We start from the raw sequence: 19,760 nt of genomic DNA on the forward strand, positions 1-19,760 counted from the left end.
CGAATATCTACTAAATTTCACCGAAAAATATTCACCGGTTTTCAAGATATTCGACTTTTACTTTTGTTTACTTTTTTGGGATCTCCGCTGTTCCTAGCCAAGATTCCTTTACTACTCAGGTTGGTTCACTAGGGAAATAAAGGCGCCGTGGTAACGTAATCAGAGGAAATCCTTCATATTCAAATGAATGGGTCATTTGAATTGCTAATTTTTGCTCGATATAGTCCTACTTTTTTAGTTTCAGTCCCATTTATCGTAATGAGGCGAATTCATTGTTACATTGGTACATCTTTTGATGACATATAAGCCTTGATTTTATCTCCAGCTCGCCCGAAAGATGATGAAATTTGCATGCATGCCTATGGGTGAAGGGAGATTCTGCCGCCGTGGTGACGTCACGGTAAAGGGATTCTGGAGCTCGTGAACGGGGGCTGGTTCCTAGCGACTTTATTTGGAAGCAATAGTTTGGCAGCTGAAAGTGCGGCACTTGTTGCGCGCAAAGCAGCATATACCACCGCGTGCTACAAAACGTTTTAGTCAAACATTTAAAAATCGTTAGATATCTGCGCTGACGTCACACATTCAGAGGGGTATTCCTATGCATTAGCCCCTCTGAATCAAAATGCTGCAATTTTGAAATTCAATATTTCCGATTTCAGGCATTTCTCGATGTTGTGAGTGCCGAAACCGGTAGTTGTGAGCCAGGGACCCCATTTTGGCTATCTCAACTCAAATCTAATGTTAAGGTGGGAGGGTCCCTTTAAGCGCCGCAGGATTTATCAATTAGTTAAGTTATAATTCCTGAGAAGTCGTCCATCTTTGTGTGGTTGTAAACATGGGCAAATACGAGCTACAAGTCTGGGAAGTAGGAGCCAGATATAAATAATTTTGATACAGTTGATCACCTGTGAAATCAATGTGCGCCAACCAGTTTTCTCAGTAATCCAGCCAGCAATTTTCGTGCTGTGTTCAAAGAGACGTTTACAGTGAGGGTCGAACTTAAGAAAAACGAACTATAATTATCATCAATATTTCACTAAGTAAAGCATCGCAGAAAATAGTGTGCTCCCTGGCTGAGTAGAGTGCAAGATGCGCGTGCGAGTATACTGGCAATTGCGGTACGCCACCCTAAATGTCATGCCGGAACTCGGAAGCTCAGATTTATCACTGACCCACACACGAAGAGTGTATACTGCGTAGTCTGCGTGCGTTTCATGTTTCAAAGTTTTTCATGTTCAAGGGCCAAGAGTACAAAGTACAGGGTGGCGCACGCAAAACACCCGATTTGAGGCTTTAATGACTTCCATCATTCTTAACCGAATTAGATACTATTTTCACACAGCGTAGATACACAATTGGAATGATATTCATCCAAGTCTTAGACAAATCCATTCACGTTCAGCTCAGTTGTTCACCTCGACGTGACCCCTATCGTTTTCATCACTTCCTCGAGGCGCTCGCGGTACGCAAACGCTGCTTTCTTGCGCATTTCGACGGTGATCTTTGCAAAGGCGGCTCTGATCCGACCTTTCAACACCGGAAGGTTCGCCGGCCGCGTTACGTATACCTTCGACTTCACAAGCCCCCACGTGAAAAAATTCACACGCGTGGTGAGGTCGGGCGAGTGCGATGGTCAGGGCACTTTAGGCGAAGCCCAACCTCACCACGTGTGAATTTTTCATGTTGTGGTTTGTGAAGTCGTAGGTATACGTAACGCGGCCGGCGAACATTCCGGAATTCCAAGGTCGGCTCCGAGCCGCCTTTGCAGAGATCACCGTCGAGATGCGCTAGAAAGCAGCGCTGGCGTACCGCGAGCGCCTCGATAAAGCGATGAAAAACGGTAGGAGGCACGTCGAGGTGCAACACTGAGCTGAACGTGAACGTATTTGCATAAAGCTTGGAAGAATATAATCCCAAATGTGTATCTAACTACATTGTGTTAACCCGCGCCCCACTGGGAGGGGGGGGGGCTATTTATAGCCCCCCTCTCGTTTTTCTGCAATATCTTCAAAACCGCTGGACGTGTCAACACGAAACTTTCAGGACCTTTGCCTGCATCGATTTGACACCTTGTGTCCGAATAAAAACTTTCTAGCTACCATAGGTCGGCCGCAAATGACGTCAGAGTGACGTCATGTCCGTCCGGTTTTGATGCAAAACATTGAACTACGGCAATCGCTTTCAAGAGCTCAGTTTTTAAGATAGATCCGATTTCTTTGCATAGAATGACTCAAAACACATTGGACTATCAAACTGCTATCTCTGATTTTTAAAATTTCGATAATTTTGAAAATTATACATATGAACTATCAAAAATTTTAGATTGGTAATTTTTAAGACAGTTTTTGCTTTTTCGGAAAAACCGATACATTTGTGATAAAACACATACCAGTGACCTACTCTAGGACGTTTTAGCCCGATATCCTACAAAATAGCCAAGTTATATGCTTTATAGTAAAAATATCCGTCATTATCAAATTTTCAAATCAATTTTTAGCACGTTTTTGACATCGTACACCAAAATAAATAGCACCATCGTGTTTCTGAGCTCAAACTGCATCTGATATATACCTTTTCTGTTGAAAATTTCAACTTGAAAATTTGACCTTTTTGACCTGAAAATGACCTGACCTCAGCTTTTTCAGCTGAAAATGGCCTGATATGACACAGACGACACTGATTTCGCAATCTGGCCTAAATGGACCATAAAACATGCGTCACGTGACCAATTAAATATAATATTTCCGTGACCTAGGATGACCTTGCCGTGACCTGAAAAATTCAACAAGTTTGGTACCCTCAGGGTATCTTAGGCATGTATTCATGAGTGTGTAAACCAAAAATGAGCCAGATCCGACTTTTGAGACGGCGGCCAGAGCCCAAATAGTTAACAAGCCAAAACGTCGATAAATTTTACTTTGACCTGACCTGTGACGTCATCGGTGACCTCGAGGTCAATAAGAGTAGGTTCCGCTCGACAGTTGTTCCTGGGCTATCAGACGCCGTTTGAATTTTGACAATCGGCTTAGTAGTTTCGGAGTTAGGAGGGGGGGGGGGGGGGGTCGGCGTTATTAAAAGACCCCAGTGGGGCGCAGGTTAGTATCATTCAATTTGGCTACCTATGATGGAAGTTATTCAAGTTTCACATTGGGGGTTTTACGTGCGCCACCCTGTACATAGACCAAGGTGATTGTGTGGTTTGTTACTGTATGTGACTAATGTGTCTGTGATTTAACGTAGTCAACCTCATCGAGATCGATGCGAGTGATTGAACTGTGAGTGATTGAACTATGATCAATACATAATATGTGATAAACATGATTTTTCTTAATTACTATTACATTGGTAGCAATCACGTTTTATCGCACCGACTGGAAGACATCACTGTTTTATGGTTTCATAATTTCGGATCCCTCGTACAACGCGTTCACAATGCGTATCCTGACCATAGCGTATCTGACATCCCATGGTTACACGATATGTACTATCTGAAATGGTCATTGCATGCCATCTGTTTGACTTCACCATTAACTTTGGTGCAAAGTATATATAAGCAGACGATATACCATTACATTGCAGCGTAGGCATAAAAATACACCAGAGGGTAAACTGAAATAGTGGTGTATATTTAACTCGGGGTAATTTTACTCTTAAACTTTTCAGTCATAGAATTATCTTTCTGAGTTTTTGTTTCAACGTGAATTAGAATGTGAATTATTTTTACTCTCTCAACTTTTTTCTACTCTGGTGTATAAATGCTGTTTTCTGTTTTTACACCCTGAAGCAGGGGGTGAAATCTGATTTGATATTATTACACTGGGAGTGCAGTATTACTCCCGTAAATCGCATGCTTTATTCGGTTTTACTCCCCTACACCGGGGTGTAAAATTATTCCTCTAGGGTTGGAGTTTTAGGCACCGTACTTTTACTCCAGAGAAAGTGTATTTTTAAGCTCATGGGAGTTATTTGATAATACCCGGTGGTAAAAATAGTCGCTAATCGCCCATGTTAAAGCAGTTTACACTGGGGAGTAGAATGATCACTTAGGGTTGGAGATTTAGGCACCGTAAAATTATTCCAATTTTGGGTGTACTTTTCTTTCAGTGTATTGGTTCCCGAGAAAGCCGTCGGCAGTTTCCAAAATGTTGAAATAGTCAACATTTTACCTTTGGTGACCTCTGGTGACCTGACCTTTGACCTGACCCAAAAAGGACTGCAGTGTTTCGTCCTTATTTTGGACGTTCTTTCGATTGCCGCTTACCGCGTGTCGCTACGTGGCCCAGGAGCCGAGTTAAAGGGGGGGAGGGACGAGGGTGTTCAGACACCCCCCCCCCGGCCCGGCGCGGAATCTTAGAGCACCGGCCCGGCGCGGGTTAATGTCTCAGGTTCACGGATACCTTCCTACCTAGGACTTCCGTCAACCAAAAATGAGCAAGGTGGAAAAATAGGTTTGACAAGATAATCGGGCGACTGACTCACAAGAAAATAAGTCTATGACGGTATCGGCCTTGTCAGGGCGGTCGCGTAACGACACACGGTAGGCATGCTCTTATCGGTGACGTCAGACCAGAACTTCGTCATCGAGTGACGTCACTAAACAGCCGGCGACAGCAGCATCGCAGTTGAATAAGAAGCTGGCGACACGTGACGTGAAAGGGTGATACACCCGAAATCGAATACCGGAAACGACCTGTCAGCAGCGGAGATGCCTGTCTGGAACCAGATATAGACATTTGGACTCTGCTCAGAGGCTGCTTCCGCACAGCGCGACTTACTCCCCAGGGATGCAATGGGGGAGAGGGAGAGGGGAGAGAGAGAAAGAGAGAGAGCGAGAGAGCGAGAGAGCGAGAGAGCGCGAGAGAGAGAGAGAGAGAGAGAGAGAGAGAGAGAGAGAGAGAGAGAGAGAGAGAGAGAGAGAGAGAGAGAGAGAGAGAGAGAGAGAGAGAGAGAGAGAGAGTGAGTCTCCGGGCGCGGATTATACAGACATGTTGCAATGGGCGCGGGCCATACCGACATGTGGGTGTGCACTAGTGGTGTCAATTTCAGAAAACGTATGTTTAATGTCCGTCCAATGTCCAATACTTACGGCGACTGTCCGGCCAAAAATGTCCAAGCCAGCCATTTGTCCAAAGATGTCCGACATCTAGGCAATAGTTTACACTCAACACCGTTATTTAATTCGCTTTTAATGTATCGTTACCAACTCAAAAGTGTTAATCATATGGAAAACTGAGCTTTCTAATGGCCAATCAATGTTAAACACGATTACTAAAAAAAAAATTGAGGTGTAGCAAGCGATTGTCCAAAGTTGTCCAAAGCCTGCTGTCATTGTCCAACCAAATTCCGAATTGGAAATTGGACAAAATCGGAATTCCGAAGATTCAAGTTCCGATTGACACCACTAGTGTGCACTGTGAACATGCCTGGACTGAGATCAGAGGTCTGAGTTGGGAGGGTCGCCTAAGGTCACTGTTCTGGTGTCCTGAAAAACAGATCTATCATCAAGGTCTCGAAACTTCAATTAAGAAAGGAAGGAGTTGGCACGAGACCAAGAAGGAGTTGGCACGAGGCTAAGAAGCAACAAAACAGGGAATCAGCATCAGTCGTAGTTAATACCTGGCCAGCGCGAGCGGCACTGTATCCATTACACAGCTCCTTTAGTTCATGAAAATGCGGAGCGCGCCCACACTGAGGACATCACAAAGGCAGAATACATATTACACTAAAGCCTGTATCAACTGCTTTATCGAGGGAGGGTGTCAAATGTCATGCTACTGGTCTGAGTCTCCGTTCGAGTCAACTCGTCCTCTAAATGTTAAGAATAAGCACGTCCAACCGGTAGCTTCTAATGAGACCTTGAAGCGGTCAGTCAGCACGGTTGTTTGGCGCATGTTACGTCTAGCTCCACAACGCCTAGAGGTAAAACCTTGCCGCTTGGTTTTTCATGTAGGAAGTGCTGGTCAGAGCTGTGCCATAACAAGGTGATGGAAGTGAAGGGCTGCAATCACCAGTCGGTAGGTGCCCCACAGGTTAACCGTTTGATTCTTTTTTTTTTTAGCAGCAGGCGTTCTCACGCCTCCGATACACGGCGGAGCGCGCGGTGAAAGGCGACCTTCCTACCCTCTTAGACAACGGGAGCTCGGTCCAGTAACAGCCCAGGCCGCCCTGTCAATCTGGCCTTCAAAACAAGGCTGGTAAATCAATGGTAGGTACTGGCAGCATCAAAAGGAGCTCGACACAGGAGCTCGACACACACTAACAATTATAGAAGAGCTTATGCGAAGAGATGGAGTTGCACGATCTAGCGCCATGGCCCATGGGTAGGTAACAGTACCTATTATGTAACAGCACATCTCTCAGCGAAGAGCGGTGATAACTCCGTGTAGATGTAGGCATTATGGGGACATGCATTTGAGCTACTCGCAGTCAGACCAACTGAATCGTACACAATGCTAACACCATTTTGATATTCGGGTCACCCCACGTGCGAAAAATCCACTCAATATCATGTCATATGTTTCAGGAAAGCTCATGTCTTTATTTCCAGGAGAGCTTGTGCTGTCGGACCGCTTTCTCTTCTCTACCTTCCCTCTCCCCTCGCACGTTAGCTCTCGGTTTGAGACTCTTCGACCTCCCATTGCCAGCACACTCACCCGTCACCGCCCACCGTCCTACGATTCCGCCCAGCTCAACTCACCAGCTCCAATCATATGCAATATCACCACCCAAGACCCCTCGGCTCTCAGCACACTGGCTGAATCGCTGTCACACTTCTTCAACAGCGTCTGTCAGACGATACAACACCCAGCTCCACCTCAAGCACAGCGCAGCTCCACAGCGCAATTTTCGGCCACACGTCGGCTTCCCACACCACCCACCAGCCGACGTAGCTCGTGACTGAGGGCGCCGCGCCGCGCCGCGCCGCCGCCGCTGCCGAGTTGGCCAGTCGGGACTTCCCTGTCAAGCGGCCTCCGTCGAGGAGGCGCCGCCGCATATCGGCGCCCTGGGGCCGTCGAGTCCAGAGCGGCCGCATTCGCGCCCGGAAGATGCCCGGTAGAGTGAAGGGTTTCGGGCCGTGTTGCGTTGTTCTGTTGTTCTATTGTTGTGAGATACTCTTCTGACATGTTGTTAGTTAAAATACAATGTCGATGCCGAGTGTACGGTAGCTGTAGCACCCAGTTTGCGCTTATCAGGCAAACAAGGCGCTACCTACTATGCAACTGTGCGAATGTTCACGATGGACAGGAGAGTCTTTGGTGGCACTGGCGACATCAAGTCAGTCACCAGCAGCTCTCCGTTCCCATTGCACGGGCCAGGCCACGCGGCGGCGGCGGCCAGAGCCGTAAATAGTCGGTCCAACCCAAACATGAGCTGTCAGCCGGCGGCAGCAGCCACACGGCTGAAGCTCTGAAGAAGCTTCCTGACGGGGCCTGGGGCCTGGTTTTGGCAGCAGTCCTGCGGACTGTCGATGAATTTTCGGTGACTCCGACTCCGACTCCCACTCCGACTTTCAAAAACCAACTCCGAATCAGACTCAGGCTCCGGACAAAACTGTCGACTCCGACTCCAACTCCGACTCCGCAGCCCTGCCAAGTCTGTGGAGTCGATGGATTTTCGGTGACTCAGACTCCGACTCCGATTTCCAAAACCAACTCCCACTCCGACTCCGACTCCGTTAACCCGCGCCCTGCTGGGGGGGGTGTTTGAACACCCCCCCCCCCTTGTGGTTTTTCGCGAATATCTCAAAAACGGCGGCGCTCCGCGCCGCCGTTTTTGGTACACCTTATCATACATCAATTCTACACATGTTGTGAAAATTTCAGGCCAAGGTCATTCAAGGTCAGGTCACCAGGTCACTTGAAGTGACCTCACCTCATAAAAACTTTCAATGTCTGTCATAGCTACACCGAGAGACCGATCGCTTTGAAACTTTCAGCGATTGCTAAGAGCAATAGCATGTACAAAATGTATATCTCAGAATTTTGATATCGATGACCTAAGGTCAGGTCAATTTTGCGACCTCCCCATTATAAGTCAATGGGAGAAAATTGAAATGCGCCTCTTTTGGATGAAAGACATTATAAACACTCCCAAACACCGAATTACAAGTAGTTTAGACACACTGAACTTGAAAATGGTGTCCGTGACCCTTGTTTATGCCCTGAGGTCATCTTAGGTCACGAATGGTATCTAACAGTTTTTCGCAAATAACTTTTGATAGAGGCATGCTAGAGCGCTGAAAACGCCTTAGATGTGTTCAGCTCGACGATACGGATCGACTGATATGCAACATGACCCTTTCCGGTCAGGTCATGACCTTGACCTGAGGTCAAATTTTCAAATTGACCTTCCAAGGTCAAGTCATAGTTCATTCGATGCGTCTTGACGAGAGGAACACGATGCCGGTAAAAGTAAGCTCGTACAAGGCTTGGGTCAAAAGTTATTGCAGAAAAACTGTTTTCGAAAAAATCGACTATTTTTGCAGTTTTTGCCCCCTGCAGGCAAAACCGTTGACGTTAGGTCAAATCTGAGAGAATTACTCAGAAAGGGCGTTAATAGGGCTATCGAATGCGCTTTTCTGCAGCGCTGTAGCTCTATTGGTTCCCGAGTTATGCGTTGGCTTCTTGGAAATTTTCGACATTCGACCTGGAAATCGGCGAAATTTTGCCTTCAATGACCTCTGGTGACCTGACCTTTGACCTGACCAAAAAATTGACCGAAGTGATTTCGTCATTATTTTTGACGCTCTTTCGAACGCCGCCTTCCGCGTATCGCTACGTGGCCCAGGAGCCGAGTTACAAGGGGGGGGGGGGGTGTTCAAACACCCCCCCCCCCCCAGCAGGGCGTGGAAATCCAGGACCCCCAGCAGGGCGCGGGTTAAGAACTGTCGACTCCGGCCGACGCCGACTCCGACCCCGCAGCCCTGGTTGGCAGAGCTGCGAATTCCGACCGGAGGCCCTCGCCCGGTGACCAGCGGGCCGCGGTCATCATCAGATACGGGGCGCGATGACGCCATGAGGGACAGCAGTGGCGTCATTGCGTCACTCAGCAGGATCCCAGCTATTCTGATGTGCACCCCGGCCGGAACAGACGGGGGCTGCGAGCAGCGACCGTCGCTGGATGAAGAGGCCCGAAAACAGGCGAGCTTTCACATAGAACTCAGTTGCAAGAAGCGATAAAATTCAAATGGCATCCGACCCGCCGATTGAGGCTCGGTCGGCGTTCGATGACGTCCAAGCGGTGGTTGTAAATTGAGGCCTCCCACCACCTGAACGGAAATTTCACTGCCCCGGTAACTAACCACAAAACGCCACAAAAATGCGCACTGCGCAGCTTTTATAGAGCAGCCATTCTCCTACATAAACTGAGTCTCTGACCGCAACCGATCGACCACACCAGGAAAAGCCAGTAGTCGCCGATACATACAAACGTACGTACAGCCATTAACAATGCCCGAACCAGTACCACGTAATGCTCTCCCCCGACCCAGTCCTGCCGACCTGGGAAGGGACACCACCCGAGCCACGTCACAAGGCGGATCTGCATGAGTCGCAGAGCTCGCCAAGCCAACCAATGACGTCCCTGAAAGGATGCTATCACCGGATGTAGCTCTCCACTCAAAGCTGCGTCAGTGTTTTAGCTCTACTTATATGTTTCACAGTCGTTATAAATGTTGTTAATGTACAGGGGTCACAGTCCCCCTTCACCCTCACATAGCCCCAGTCCCTGACCCGCACAGTGCACATTCAGGGACAACGACTTTACACCAACGAATAAGGCCGGGCACCGCTTGAGAGAAGGTCATGAACTGTCAACGAGCCCTCGATAACCTTATATACCTAGCACTATGGCCGGGCCGGAAAGGAGGTAGTTCCAATGAACCTATGAATGTTACACAGCGGTCAGGCCTGGCCCACGGACGGAGCGACTGACCCTCGTGCTGCACCCGGTGCCTCTCACCTGAGCAGGCACAGGGGCTTCGGGAGGCTGCTGGCGGCGCCAGGGTGCCGAGGGTGATTTATTGCACTGCGCAGTGCGCACCTTGGGCAGCGAATGGTGGCGCAATAACTCATCACCACGTGCTGGGGTGTGGCTGGCCCTGCCATCGTGGTTACGTTCGTGTATGCAGGCTCGCTGTTGTTCTTATATATTCGATTGTATGTGGGATGATGTTGCAGGGACGATGTCGACGTTTCAACCCCGAGTGTAGGAGGAATCAACTAGGGGGCTGTGGAGTGTGGACAACACATTGTGGGAAACTCGCATTGAAAATGTCAGGTGTGGCGACAGTACCCTAGCAGTGCCTGTCTGACTGAAGAATAAAAAGAACGCAAAACGGGGATAGCACTATCAGTGAAACGAAGCCAGGACCGATAATGGCGGTTATACCAGGAATTGGATGACCAGATATAGCCCTGGCCCCCAATATAGGCGTATCTTTATTGACACAGCTCTTCGGAGCCACGCCATCCGTACATGCTGAGTAAAGACACAAATCTGTAGCGATATTGCGACATTGATTCTGCGCATAAACGCCACATGACGTTTTCAGGACATTTGAAACAGAACTCGAGTAGGCTGGAGGCTCGTGCAAATACAATAAAGACAAAGTTGGTTTGAATTCCAATAAGGTTTTCAAAATCCATCAGTTCATTGAGCAATGCCGGTGGTAAATAGATTTATACCAGTGTTCGAGCCCCTTTGCGACCGTTTTGTTCACACATGGTTTGTTGAACAGCCAGTGACTGTGGCTGCATTACAGGCCATACATACTAGTACAATACAACGACCTCGTCATCATGGCCGGTCGTGATTGGTCCTAGGTTTCAGTTTTGTGTGGACATATTGAACACATCGGTATTCTGCCGCGAGCCGTCGCCTCGAAATATTCCGCTTGGGGCATGGACAAATCTGGACAATGGATATGCCTCTTAGAAATGAATGAGGATTGACCTTGCAATTCACCAATCAAAACAATCTTAATCAAAACAAACTTAATATGAACGAACGATCCATCCGGCCTGGAAACGCCTAGGACACAGCCGGCAGCAGTGCTCACTGGACCAAGCAGATGTCATTTCCTCTGCAACTCGATTCGCCTCCAAAACACAAGCACGGCTAACAATGCTCTGTCAGCCACATTCCACTTGCCGCGCAGGGTGTCCCGATTTCGAGTACACTTGTACTGCGGGTCCGACCCCGAGTCCCGGATGAGCGCTGCCTAAACGATAGCGGGTGGCGCGCCGGCTGGCCCGGGTGCTCCACGGGGCCGTACCTTAGTCGCACTTCCCGATCCGACTGATAGGGCGAGCAATGGCTGCGCAGAATCGACAGGCTGCTGGCGGCACAGGCAAGGAGGGGGACGGTGGGGAAGGCCTCACTACCCGCTAAACTGCAGTCAACGGGCTCCAGAGCAGTCAACCCGCTATGCCGCTGCCAACTCGCTCCAGAGCAGCGTCCAATCCAAGCCAAGCAACCACTGATGGGCAGATGTCGCGCTAGCTTTAGCCTGATCCTGCACCTATAATACACTAGGTAGCACGTGCATACACATGCTTATGTGCATAGATAGTTTGTACCGCTAAAATAATGCATATTTCATAAGAAAGTGATTATCCAAGAAGACTGACTCTGAATAAGTGACATTAAAAATAATAACCATCACACACGCATCCATAGCAAGATGGGACGGAACATTTTTTTTTTTTGCAACTGCTAGATGGATATATGCCAACTTGCAACACGTGATGTGTACGCACGCACGATCATGCATCTACCGTTATCGCTCTCAAAGTCCAGCATATCAGAGTGCACATTATCTACAGCTCCGTCAGTCCCACAGTGAGCGTCGTATGCGGCTGAACTGGGCTCTGCCGCTGTAAATGTATGAGCCAGGGAGCTGGGACCGGGGACGGGCTATTATCGACAAAGGTGCCATCGGACCACGGACGTGATCGCCAGGAGTTGTGATTTAACACAAATATGCTCTGGACTGCAATATAACACTTCAACTGGTTACTCTAACGGTCTGTCGTCACATGAATAAAAATGGTTAAAGAAACATTTACTACATCAAAATAATATGAAATGCATATTGCATAGACATTGAAGATGCACTCCTTCAGCTTCAGAGGTGATATGAGAACTGAGAAGTGTTTAAATGCATCCATAAGCCTAGTCTAGAAGAAGAAACAAGTGCTACTGCCTGGTACTGAATGTAAAGGGGAGCAGCATGTTCAAGCTAATTATCTGTCAGCTGACTTACCTGAAGAAGGCTTAATATGTTAGAGTTTTCAATGTGCCAGTCACTCTTTGCCAGATGTCTTCAAGTGCAAAAAATCCAAATCACTGCAATATTAGAAAAAGTCAAACAATACAACCAATAAAAAGTCAATCAATTGATAGGTAGTATAAAATGATGGAAAACACTCCGATTTCACGGTTAATTGGCTCAAACTGAGCATAAAAGGACTTTTATCATACATAATTGTGAGTCTTAGTGGTGCTATATTATCAAACGGGCACCTATTAGAAAAGCCAAAAGAAGCTTTTACATTTAAATGCTGAAATTCATTGTCTGTCCCATTAATATTTTGCATATTAAAATTATCAGGCTACAGGTGGTGAGACTTTGGAGCCCATTGCCCTGATTGTTAGTTGTTACTCAGCACTCAATATCTGATAGTTGATACTCATGAGGCACTTTGCAGTCCTCCCCAGTGTCTCAGCACGTGTCGTTTATTGTATCCCGTGTCAACCAAGGCTACATAAAACCGTGTCAACAAATGCCGCAACTATTCTGCTGCAATATTCCGACACATCTCCCCCTTTTTACTGAGACACATCTTTCTACGCAAACGACACCGGCTCTGAACTAAACATCGGCACGACACAGCGGCCCTCTACAGATCCAAACGCGTGGGGGCCACCGAGGCGCGTCCCGATCGTGTCAGGATTGGGCGCGCGGGCTGACGCGACGGGGGCGGAGCTGGCTTTGTGGTCCGCGGCGACGGCTGCTCGGGCGACCGCGGCGACGGCTGCTCGGGCGACCTCTGGATCCGCGGGCTCTGCGGCCGCTCGTCTTCCGTTCCCCCTGTGGCCGCTGGAGTCGGAGTCATGTGACCGTCTCCGTTATGGGCGAGCGGTCGGCGGGTGTCCGGCACGTACGGAACGTCGACTGGCTGCAGGTGTCGGCGGTTACGCACATGATACGTCCGCTCACCGGCTCGACCGATGATCTGCTGGGGATCGGTCCAGCAGCGCTCTCCTGGCAGGCGGGTGAGGACGACATCACCGGGCCGAAGAGCAGGCAGCGGCCTGACTCCATGCCTCCTGTTGAAGTCAGCAGTGCTCTTGCGCTTGGCTTCGTCCGCCCGGCGAGCGATGTGAGCCATGTCTGGCCAGCGTGGCGCGAGATGGGCCTTAGTCGTCGGTAGTCGCGATCGAAGCTGGCGGCCCATGATCAGCTGGGACGGCGTGCATCCTGTGACGTCGAGCGGCGTTGACCGGTACGTCAGAAGCGCGAGATACGGGTCTGGCTGAGCCATGATTCTCTTCGCCGTCTGGACGCCTCGCTCAGCCGCGCCGTTTCCCTGGGGGCAGTACGGGTCAGACAGAGTGTGGAGGAACCCGTAGTGCCGCGCGAAGTCAGCAAACTCGGCACTAGTGAATTGAGGTCCACCGTCTGACCGTACTTCCTCGGGGATGCCCCATCTGGCGAACAGCGACTTCATGTGGTTGATCACCTGCGCGCTGGTGGTACTTCTGAGGTGTTCAATCTCTATCCACCGGCTGAAATAATCCACGACGATCAGATACATCTGTGAGCCATATTGACAGAGATCCGCACCGATCTTCATCCACGGACGCTCTGGCAGTCCCCTGGAGACCATGGGTTCTGCGTGCTGAGCTCGACGGTTCGTTTGACAGAATCTACATGATTCTATCCAACTCTTGAGGTCAGGACTCAAGCGAGGCCACCACACCGAGGCGTGCGCTCGCTCGCGGGACTTTGAGAGACTCGTGTGCCCGTCATCATGGATCCGTTGCAGCATTTGGGCTCTCAACGACTCTGGGATCACTATTCTGCCATCGAACATCAGAAGAGACACGCCCAGGACACTGAGATGGCCTCTCACCTCGTAATACGGCGAGAGATCCTGCAGTTCCGCGAGGTTTTCTGGCCATCCCTGTAGAGTGTAGTAGATCACTTGCTTGATCTCGGGGTCTTCCTGCTGCTTCGTCTGGATCAGCTGAAGCATGTCTCCAGACGCTGGCAGGTGGGACGCCACGTAGTTGACGTGAGCATCGGCGTCACGCTGCAGCTCGTCCGCCACTCCTCCAGGCGGGCCTTGCAGCGGGTGGCGCGACAGGAGGTCTGCCACTACCAGCTTCCGACCTGGAACATAGACAGCGGTAGGGGCATACCTGGCGAACCTCATCAGTAGTCTCTGGCACCGCAGCGGTGTGTCCGACAGGTCCTTCTTGTTGATCAGTGGCACCAGTGGACGATGGTCCGTCTGCAGCTCAAACTCGATGCCACACACGAACGTGTGGAACCTCTCGCACGCCCAGACAGCTGCGAGGCACTCCTTCTCTATTTGTGCCCAGCGTTGCTCCACTTTCGTCAGCATGCGAGAGCAGTAGGCGACTGGGCGCCATTGCTCTCCGTGCTTCTGTAGCAGGACACCTCCGATCCCATACGAGCTGGCGTCTGCAGACACCACAGTCGGCTTCGTGACATCGAAGAATGCCAAAGTCGGTGCTTCTGCCAGCATCTTCTTGGCTTTCTTGAAAGCGTCTTCTTGTGCCGCATCCCATGTCCACGCGGCATCAGACTTCAGCAGTGCATTCAGCGGCTGCAGGACAGCTTGGGCGTTCGGCATGAATCTCGTCAGGTACGTTATCATACCCAGGACCTTCCTCAGTTCTGCGACGTCCGTCGGCGGGTTCAACTTCAGCACAGCTTCAACCTTCGCCGGACTGACCTTGATACCCTGGCCAGTGATCAGATGTCCCAGGAAGGTTACTTCTTGTTTCTGGAAGCTGCATTTCTCCTTGTTGAGCTTCAGTCCGCTCGCTTTGATCCGTTCTAGCACCGCTTTGAGTCTTTGGTCGTGTTCCTTCTCGTCCCTTCCGAAGACGAGGACGTCGTCCATCGAGCATATGACGCCCTCCAGCCCTGTCAGAAGTTCGGTCATCTTGCGCTGGTAGATTTCGGGGGCGAGCGTGATTCCCATCGGCAGCCTGTGGTACTTGTATCTGCCGAAAGGCGTGATGAAGGCCGTGCATGCTTGCGCACTCTCATCCAGTGGAATCTGGTAGAATCCCGATGCTGCGTCGAGCTTCGAGAAGATTCTGGCTCCAGCCAGCTTCCCTGTGAGCTCCTCAAACGTGGGTAGCGAGAACTTTTCTCTCTTGACGCTCTGGTTCAGTCGCTTGTAATCGACGCAGATCCTGACCTTCTTTTCGCCTGTACTCTCTTCTCTTTGCGGTTTTATCACTGGCACCATGGGTGCACACCAGTCCGTGGGTTCAGTTACTTTAGAGATCACTCCCTTTTCCTCCATTTCCGTCAGAGACTTTTTCACAGCTTCCATCAGTGGGATGGGCACCCGTCTGGCAGCGCTCACTGCATATGGCACTGCGTCTTCCTTCATCTTGAATGACACTGAGTCGGTGTTCCATGTCCCGAAGCCAAACAGGCTTTCATCTTCCACTGCTCCAACAAACTGAATCAGACGGAGCGTCTGGGCTGCGGAACGGCTCAGCAGATTTCCACAGCCTCGAGGGGTGTCTGGAAGCACATATACATCCATCAGGACAGTTGTGTTCTGTGATTTGCTGCGTGCTTCAGCTTGGAAGACACCTATCACTTCCAATCTTCCAGCTGGTGTCATCAGCTTCTTCTCCGGGGCCTTCAGACTGGGCTTGGAGACCATCTTGTCGAACGTTTCTCTGCTGATCAGACTCACATCGGCACCTGAGTCAACCTTGAATGGAATGACTGCTCCACACATCTCGAGGTAAGTCATCCAAGCCTCACCTGGCTTTTCCATGACCTCTCCCAGGAATATGCCAGCGTTCTCTTCTCCAGCATCTTCATCTTCTTCAATCACTTCTCTGATCCTGCGTCCTCGGCTGCTCTGGCCTCTTCCACGCCGTGGGTTCCGTGACTCTCTCGTCTCCTGCTGCTGTGGCTGTGGGGTCAAACAGGCTCGTGCAAAGTGATTGAGCATGCCACACTTGTTACAGCGCTTCCCATACGCTGGACAGCGTCCCTTGTCATGGCTGAATTTGCAGAACTTGCACTGGGGGTACTTTTGGCCATCATATTTCTGCCCTTGGGCTTGTGACCCCCTCACAGCATTGACTGCGGCTTCAGCTGCCCGTCCTTGCCTCACATCAGAGTAGTTTCTAGCATAGTCCAGGACAGTCGCAAGGGTGACATCACTTTTGGTGAGGTGAAGGAGTTCGAGCTTTTCCGACAGGTCAGAGCTCGCTACACCGAGAATGAACTGATCTCGAACGCGCTCCTCTTTGGACCCAGCAAACTCACAATCTGCTGCCAGGACATGCAAAGCTCGTGAGAACTCTTCCACGGACTCACCTGATGCTTGAACTCGTTTTGAGAATTGTTTTCGCAGCCTCAGAACGTTTTTACGGGGCTGGAAATAGTCATCAAATTTTCCAATCACAGTGTCAAAATCCTGTTCACTTTCCACACTCAGGTTGAAAGTCGCCATAATATCTTCAGCTTCCGGGCCCATGCAGTACTTCAGGGAGGCCACCTGAATTGCTCCTGTTTCATTTTCCAGTTTTGTGAGGAGTCTGAATGTCATATACATTTTTCTCCATCTGAACCAGCCTTTAGGGTCAAAGTCAAATCTCTCCGGCGGCGAGTACTGGGCCATGTTCCAACGCTTTTATCACAAGCGGTCAATATTCCAAGTCACGGCTGATCAAAATTCAAATTCAAAATCCGAAAGAAATCCAAATCCACGTTCAAATCCAGGTCCCACGTGGTTTCGGCACCATGTCTCAGCACGTGTCGTTTATTGTATCCCGTGTCAACCAAGGCTACATAAAACCGTGTCAACAAATGCCGCAACTATTCTGCTGCAATATTCCGACACACCCAGTCCACTATGAGAGGCCAGTTTCTTCATAAGCCAAGAAAAACCAATGGCTTTGGTTATTTTTATTCCTTAAATGACCTGGCACCTGGCACCTGTCACAAATCACAAACCACACAAAATGATGGCTGATGGAAAAATATTGGCTGGCTCTTGGACTGGCTGATATTATTTTCCACACCATCAGTTTTTGTTTTGTTTTGGATGGATTTAACTCGTCTGATCTTAAACATGAAACAAATGTATAAATGTTGGTATCTGGTATGCTATTTGTTGCCAGATATTTCCATGGATTCAAGTGATGGATCTATGATCTCAGCAAACCTTGAAGCATCAGAGCCATTGCTCTGATTTAGGTTGCTGATAATCCGCAACTGTTCCTTGACGACTTGTATGTCAATAAAACCAGGAGGAAAATCTAGCTCAGCTGAGCTTTCAGCAACAATTATAGTATGCATGGATCAATGATCCAAATGTCCCGGTCATGAGCTCGATGACAATGGTTTCCTACAGCACAACAGGCCAAGCGGCCTTTAAATTCCAATCAGGTAAGCTAAGGCAATGTGGATCAAACTCTGGGCTACACCACTTAATTTAAACCAAGGCCGTATAAGAATTTAAACCAAGGCCATATAAGATTTAAACCAACATAAAAATAACACCTGCTGGACTCACAAACAAACAAAAAAAATCAAAGAAAAACACATCATTTTAGGATGGAAACCGCGTTGAAATAATGGCTGAAGCCTGAAGGCAAACGAAGGCTCGAGGTATGACTACTGTGCTAAAAAGAACAACTTATCTCTATGGTCAATAACATAGAAAAACGTACCATTCTCATCCCAACTTGTTGTATTCATGTATTGGTATGTATGGATTCCGCGCTGCGCTCTCGGCGGGAACGGACGTGCCTCATCGAGCTCCACCCTTGACCTTGATCGGAAACCTGAATCAGCTGTTGGCCTAGTTTCTGAAGATTGGGATTTCGTTTTGTCCATCTGAATCACACCAATTATCTTTTGGTGCTTTCTGGTTTTGAGTTTTGAGCATTCTAATTGGTAAATTTGCCTTCCTGGTTGAATGATGCCGGTTTCTCATTCTCCACCGCCGACGAAAAGAAAGAAGGCTCCTACCTCATCGCAATCAGCTGATGCGGAAAATCAAATTCAAACGCCCCCTCCAAGATCGTCGCACGCCGCCAGTGTTGATGTGCGCGATTCTTCGGCCTTGCTCGCCTTGCCGTCGGCGGTTGAAGCCGAAAACGGAAATTATTGGCCTGTTCCAGCGCCTCCAGAAACCTCCAGAAAGCTCCAGAAAGCTCCAGAATTCTCCAGAGAGCGTTCCAGCGCCTCCAGAAAGCTCCAGAAAGCTCTCGCCTAAGCTCCAGAAACCTCCAGTAGCCTCCAGAGAGTTGGGAGTTGGTACGTCTGTATACTTAGCGAATTATTGACATTGACGTTCAGCGACAGATTCGCGGACCCCTAGGAATCCGCTGAAAATCCCTACATAGGGGTAACTTGGGGCGTAGAGTCGCGTGTTGCAATCCGTTAAACCCTACACCTAATACTTTTCCCGCTAGAGGGCAGCAAAGTTCCAGCGACAGATTCGCCGGACCCCTAGGATTCCGCTGAAAATCCCTACATAGGGGTAACTTGGGGCGTAGAGTCGCGTGGTGCAATCCGTTAAACCCTACACCTAATACTTTTCCCGCTAGAGGGCAGCAAAGTTCCAGCGACAGATTCGCCGGACCCCTAGGAATCCGCTGAAAATCCCTATATAGGGGTAACTTGGGGCGTAGAGTCGCGTGGTGCAATCCGTTAAACCCTACACCTAATACTTTTCCCGCTAGAGGGCAGCAAAGTTCCAGCGACAGATTCGCCGGACCCCTAGGATTCCGCTGAAAATCCCTACATAGGGGTAACTTGGGGCGTAGAGTCATGTGGTGCAATCCGTTAAACCCTACACCTAATACTTTTCCCGCTAGAGGGCAGCAAAGTTCCAGCGACGGATTCGCCGGACCCCTAGGATTCCGCTGAAAATCCCTACATAGGGGTAACTTGGGGTGTAGAGTCGCGTGGTGCAATACGTTAAACCCTACACCTAATACTTTTCCCGCTAGATGGCAGCAAAGTTCCAGCGACAGATTCGCCGGACCCCTAGCATTCCGCTGAAAATCACTACACAGGGGTAACTTGGGGCGTAGAGTAGCGTGGTGCAATCCGTTAAACCCTACACCTAATACTTTTCCCGCTAGAGGGCAGCAAAGTTCCAGCGACAGATTCGCCGGACCCCTAGGATTCCGCTGAAATAGGGGTAACTTGGTCGCCGGACCCCTGGGATTCCGCTGAAAATCACTACATAGGGGTAACTTGGGGCGTAGAGTCCCGTGTTGCAATCCGTTAAACCCTACACCTAATACTTTTCCCGCTAGAGGGCAGCAAAGTTCCAGCGACAGATTCGCCGGACCCCTAGGAATCCGCTGAAAATCCCTATATAGGGGTAACTTGGGGCGTAGAGTCGCGTGGTGCAATCCGTTAAACCCTACACCTAATACTTTTCCCGCTAGAGGGCAGCAAAGTTCCAGCGACAGAATCGCCGGACCCCTAGGATTCCGCTGAAAATCCC

At 49.5% G+C, this 19,760-nt stretch overlaps 1 protein-coding gene across 2 annotated transcripts in view; it reads right to left on the reverse strand.

The window, feature by feature from the left end:
- The window catches only part of LOC122379698 (ankyrin-3-like), a 38,851-nt gene extending 20,318 nt beyond the window's left edge, over nt 1-18,533 (reverse strand). Inside the window, exons 1-2 of one of the 2 annotated variants that reach the window (XM_043362092.1) lie at nt 17,968-18,533; nt 12,266-12,348 (exon numbers count right to left, since the gene is read on the reverse strand). Coding sequence is in view for 1 of the 2 variants with exons in the window: in XM_043362091.1 (XP_043218026.1) it covers nt 6,698-6,710 (13 nt within the window). In the remaining variant the exon portion in view is untranslated. Of the gene's footprint in view, nt 1-6,697; nt 6,900-12,265; nt 12,349-17,967 lie in introns of those variants that run through there. The other variant, XM_043362091.1, reaches the window with a different exon arrangement.
- Between the last annotated feature and the right edge of the window lie 1,227 nt (nt 18,534-19,760).

The sequence above is a fragment of the Amphibalanus amphitrite genome, unplaced genomic scaffold, assembly GCF_019059575.1.
Source record: "Amphibalanus amphitrite isolate SeventyFive unplaced genomic scaffold, NRLGWU_Aamphi_draft 000083F_arrow, whole genome shotgun sequence".
Taxonomy (NCBI): domain Eukaryota; kingdom Metazoa; phylum Arthropoda; class Thecostraca; order Balanomorpha; family Balanidae; genus Amphibalanus; species Amphibalanus amphitrite.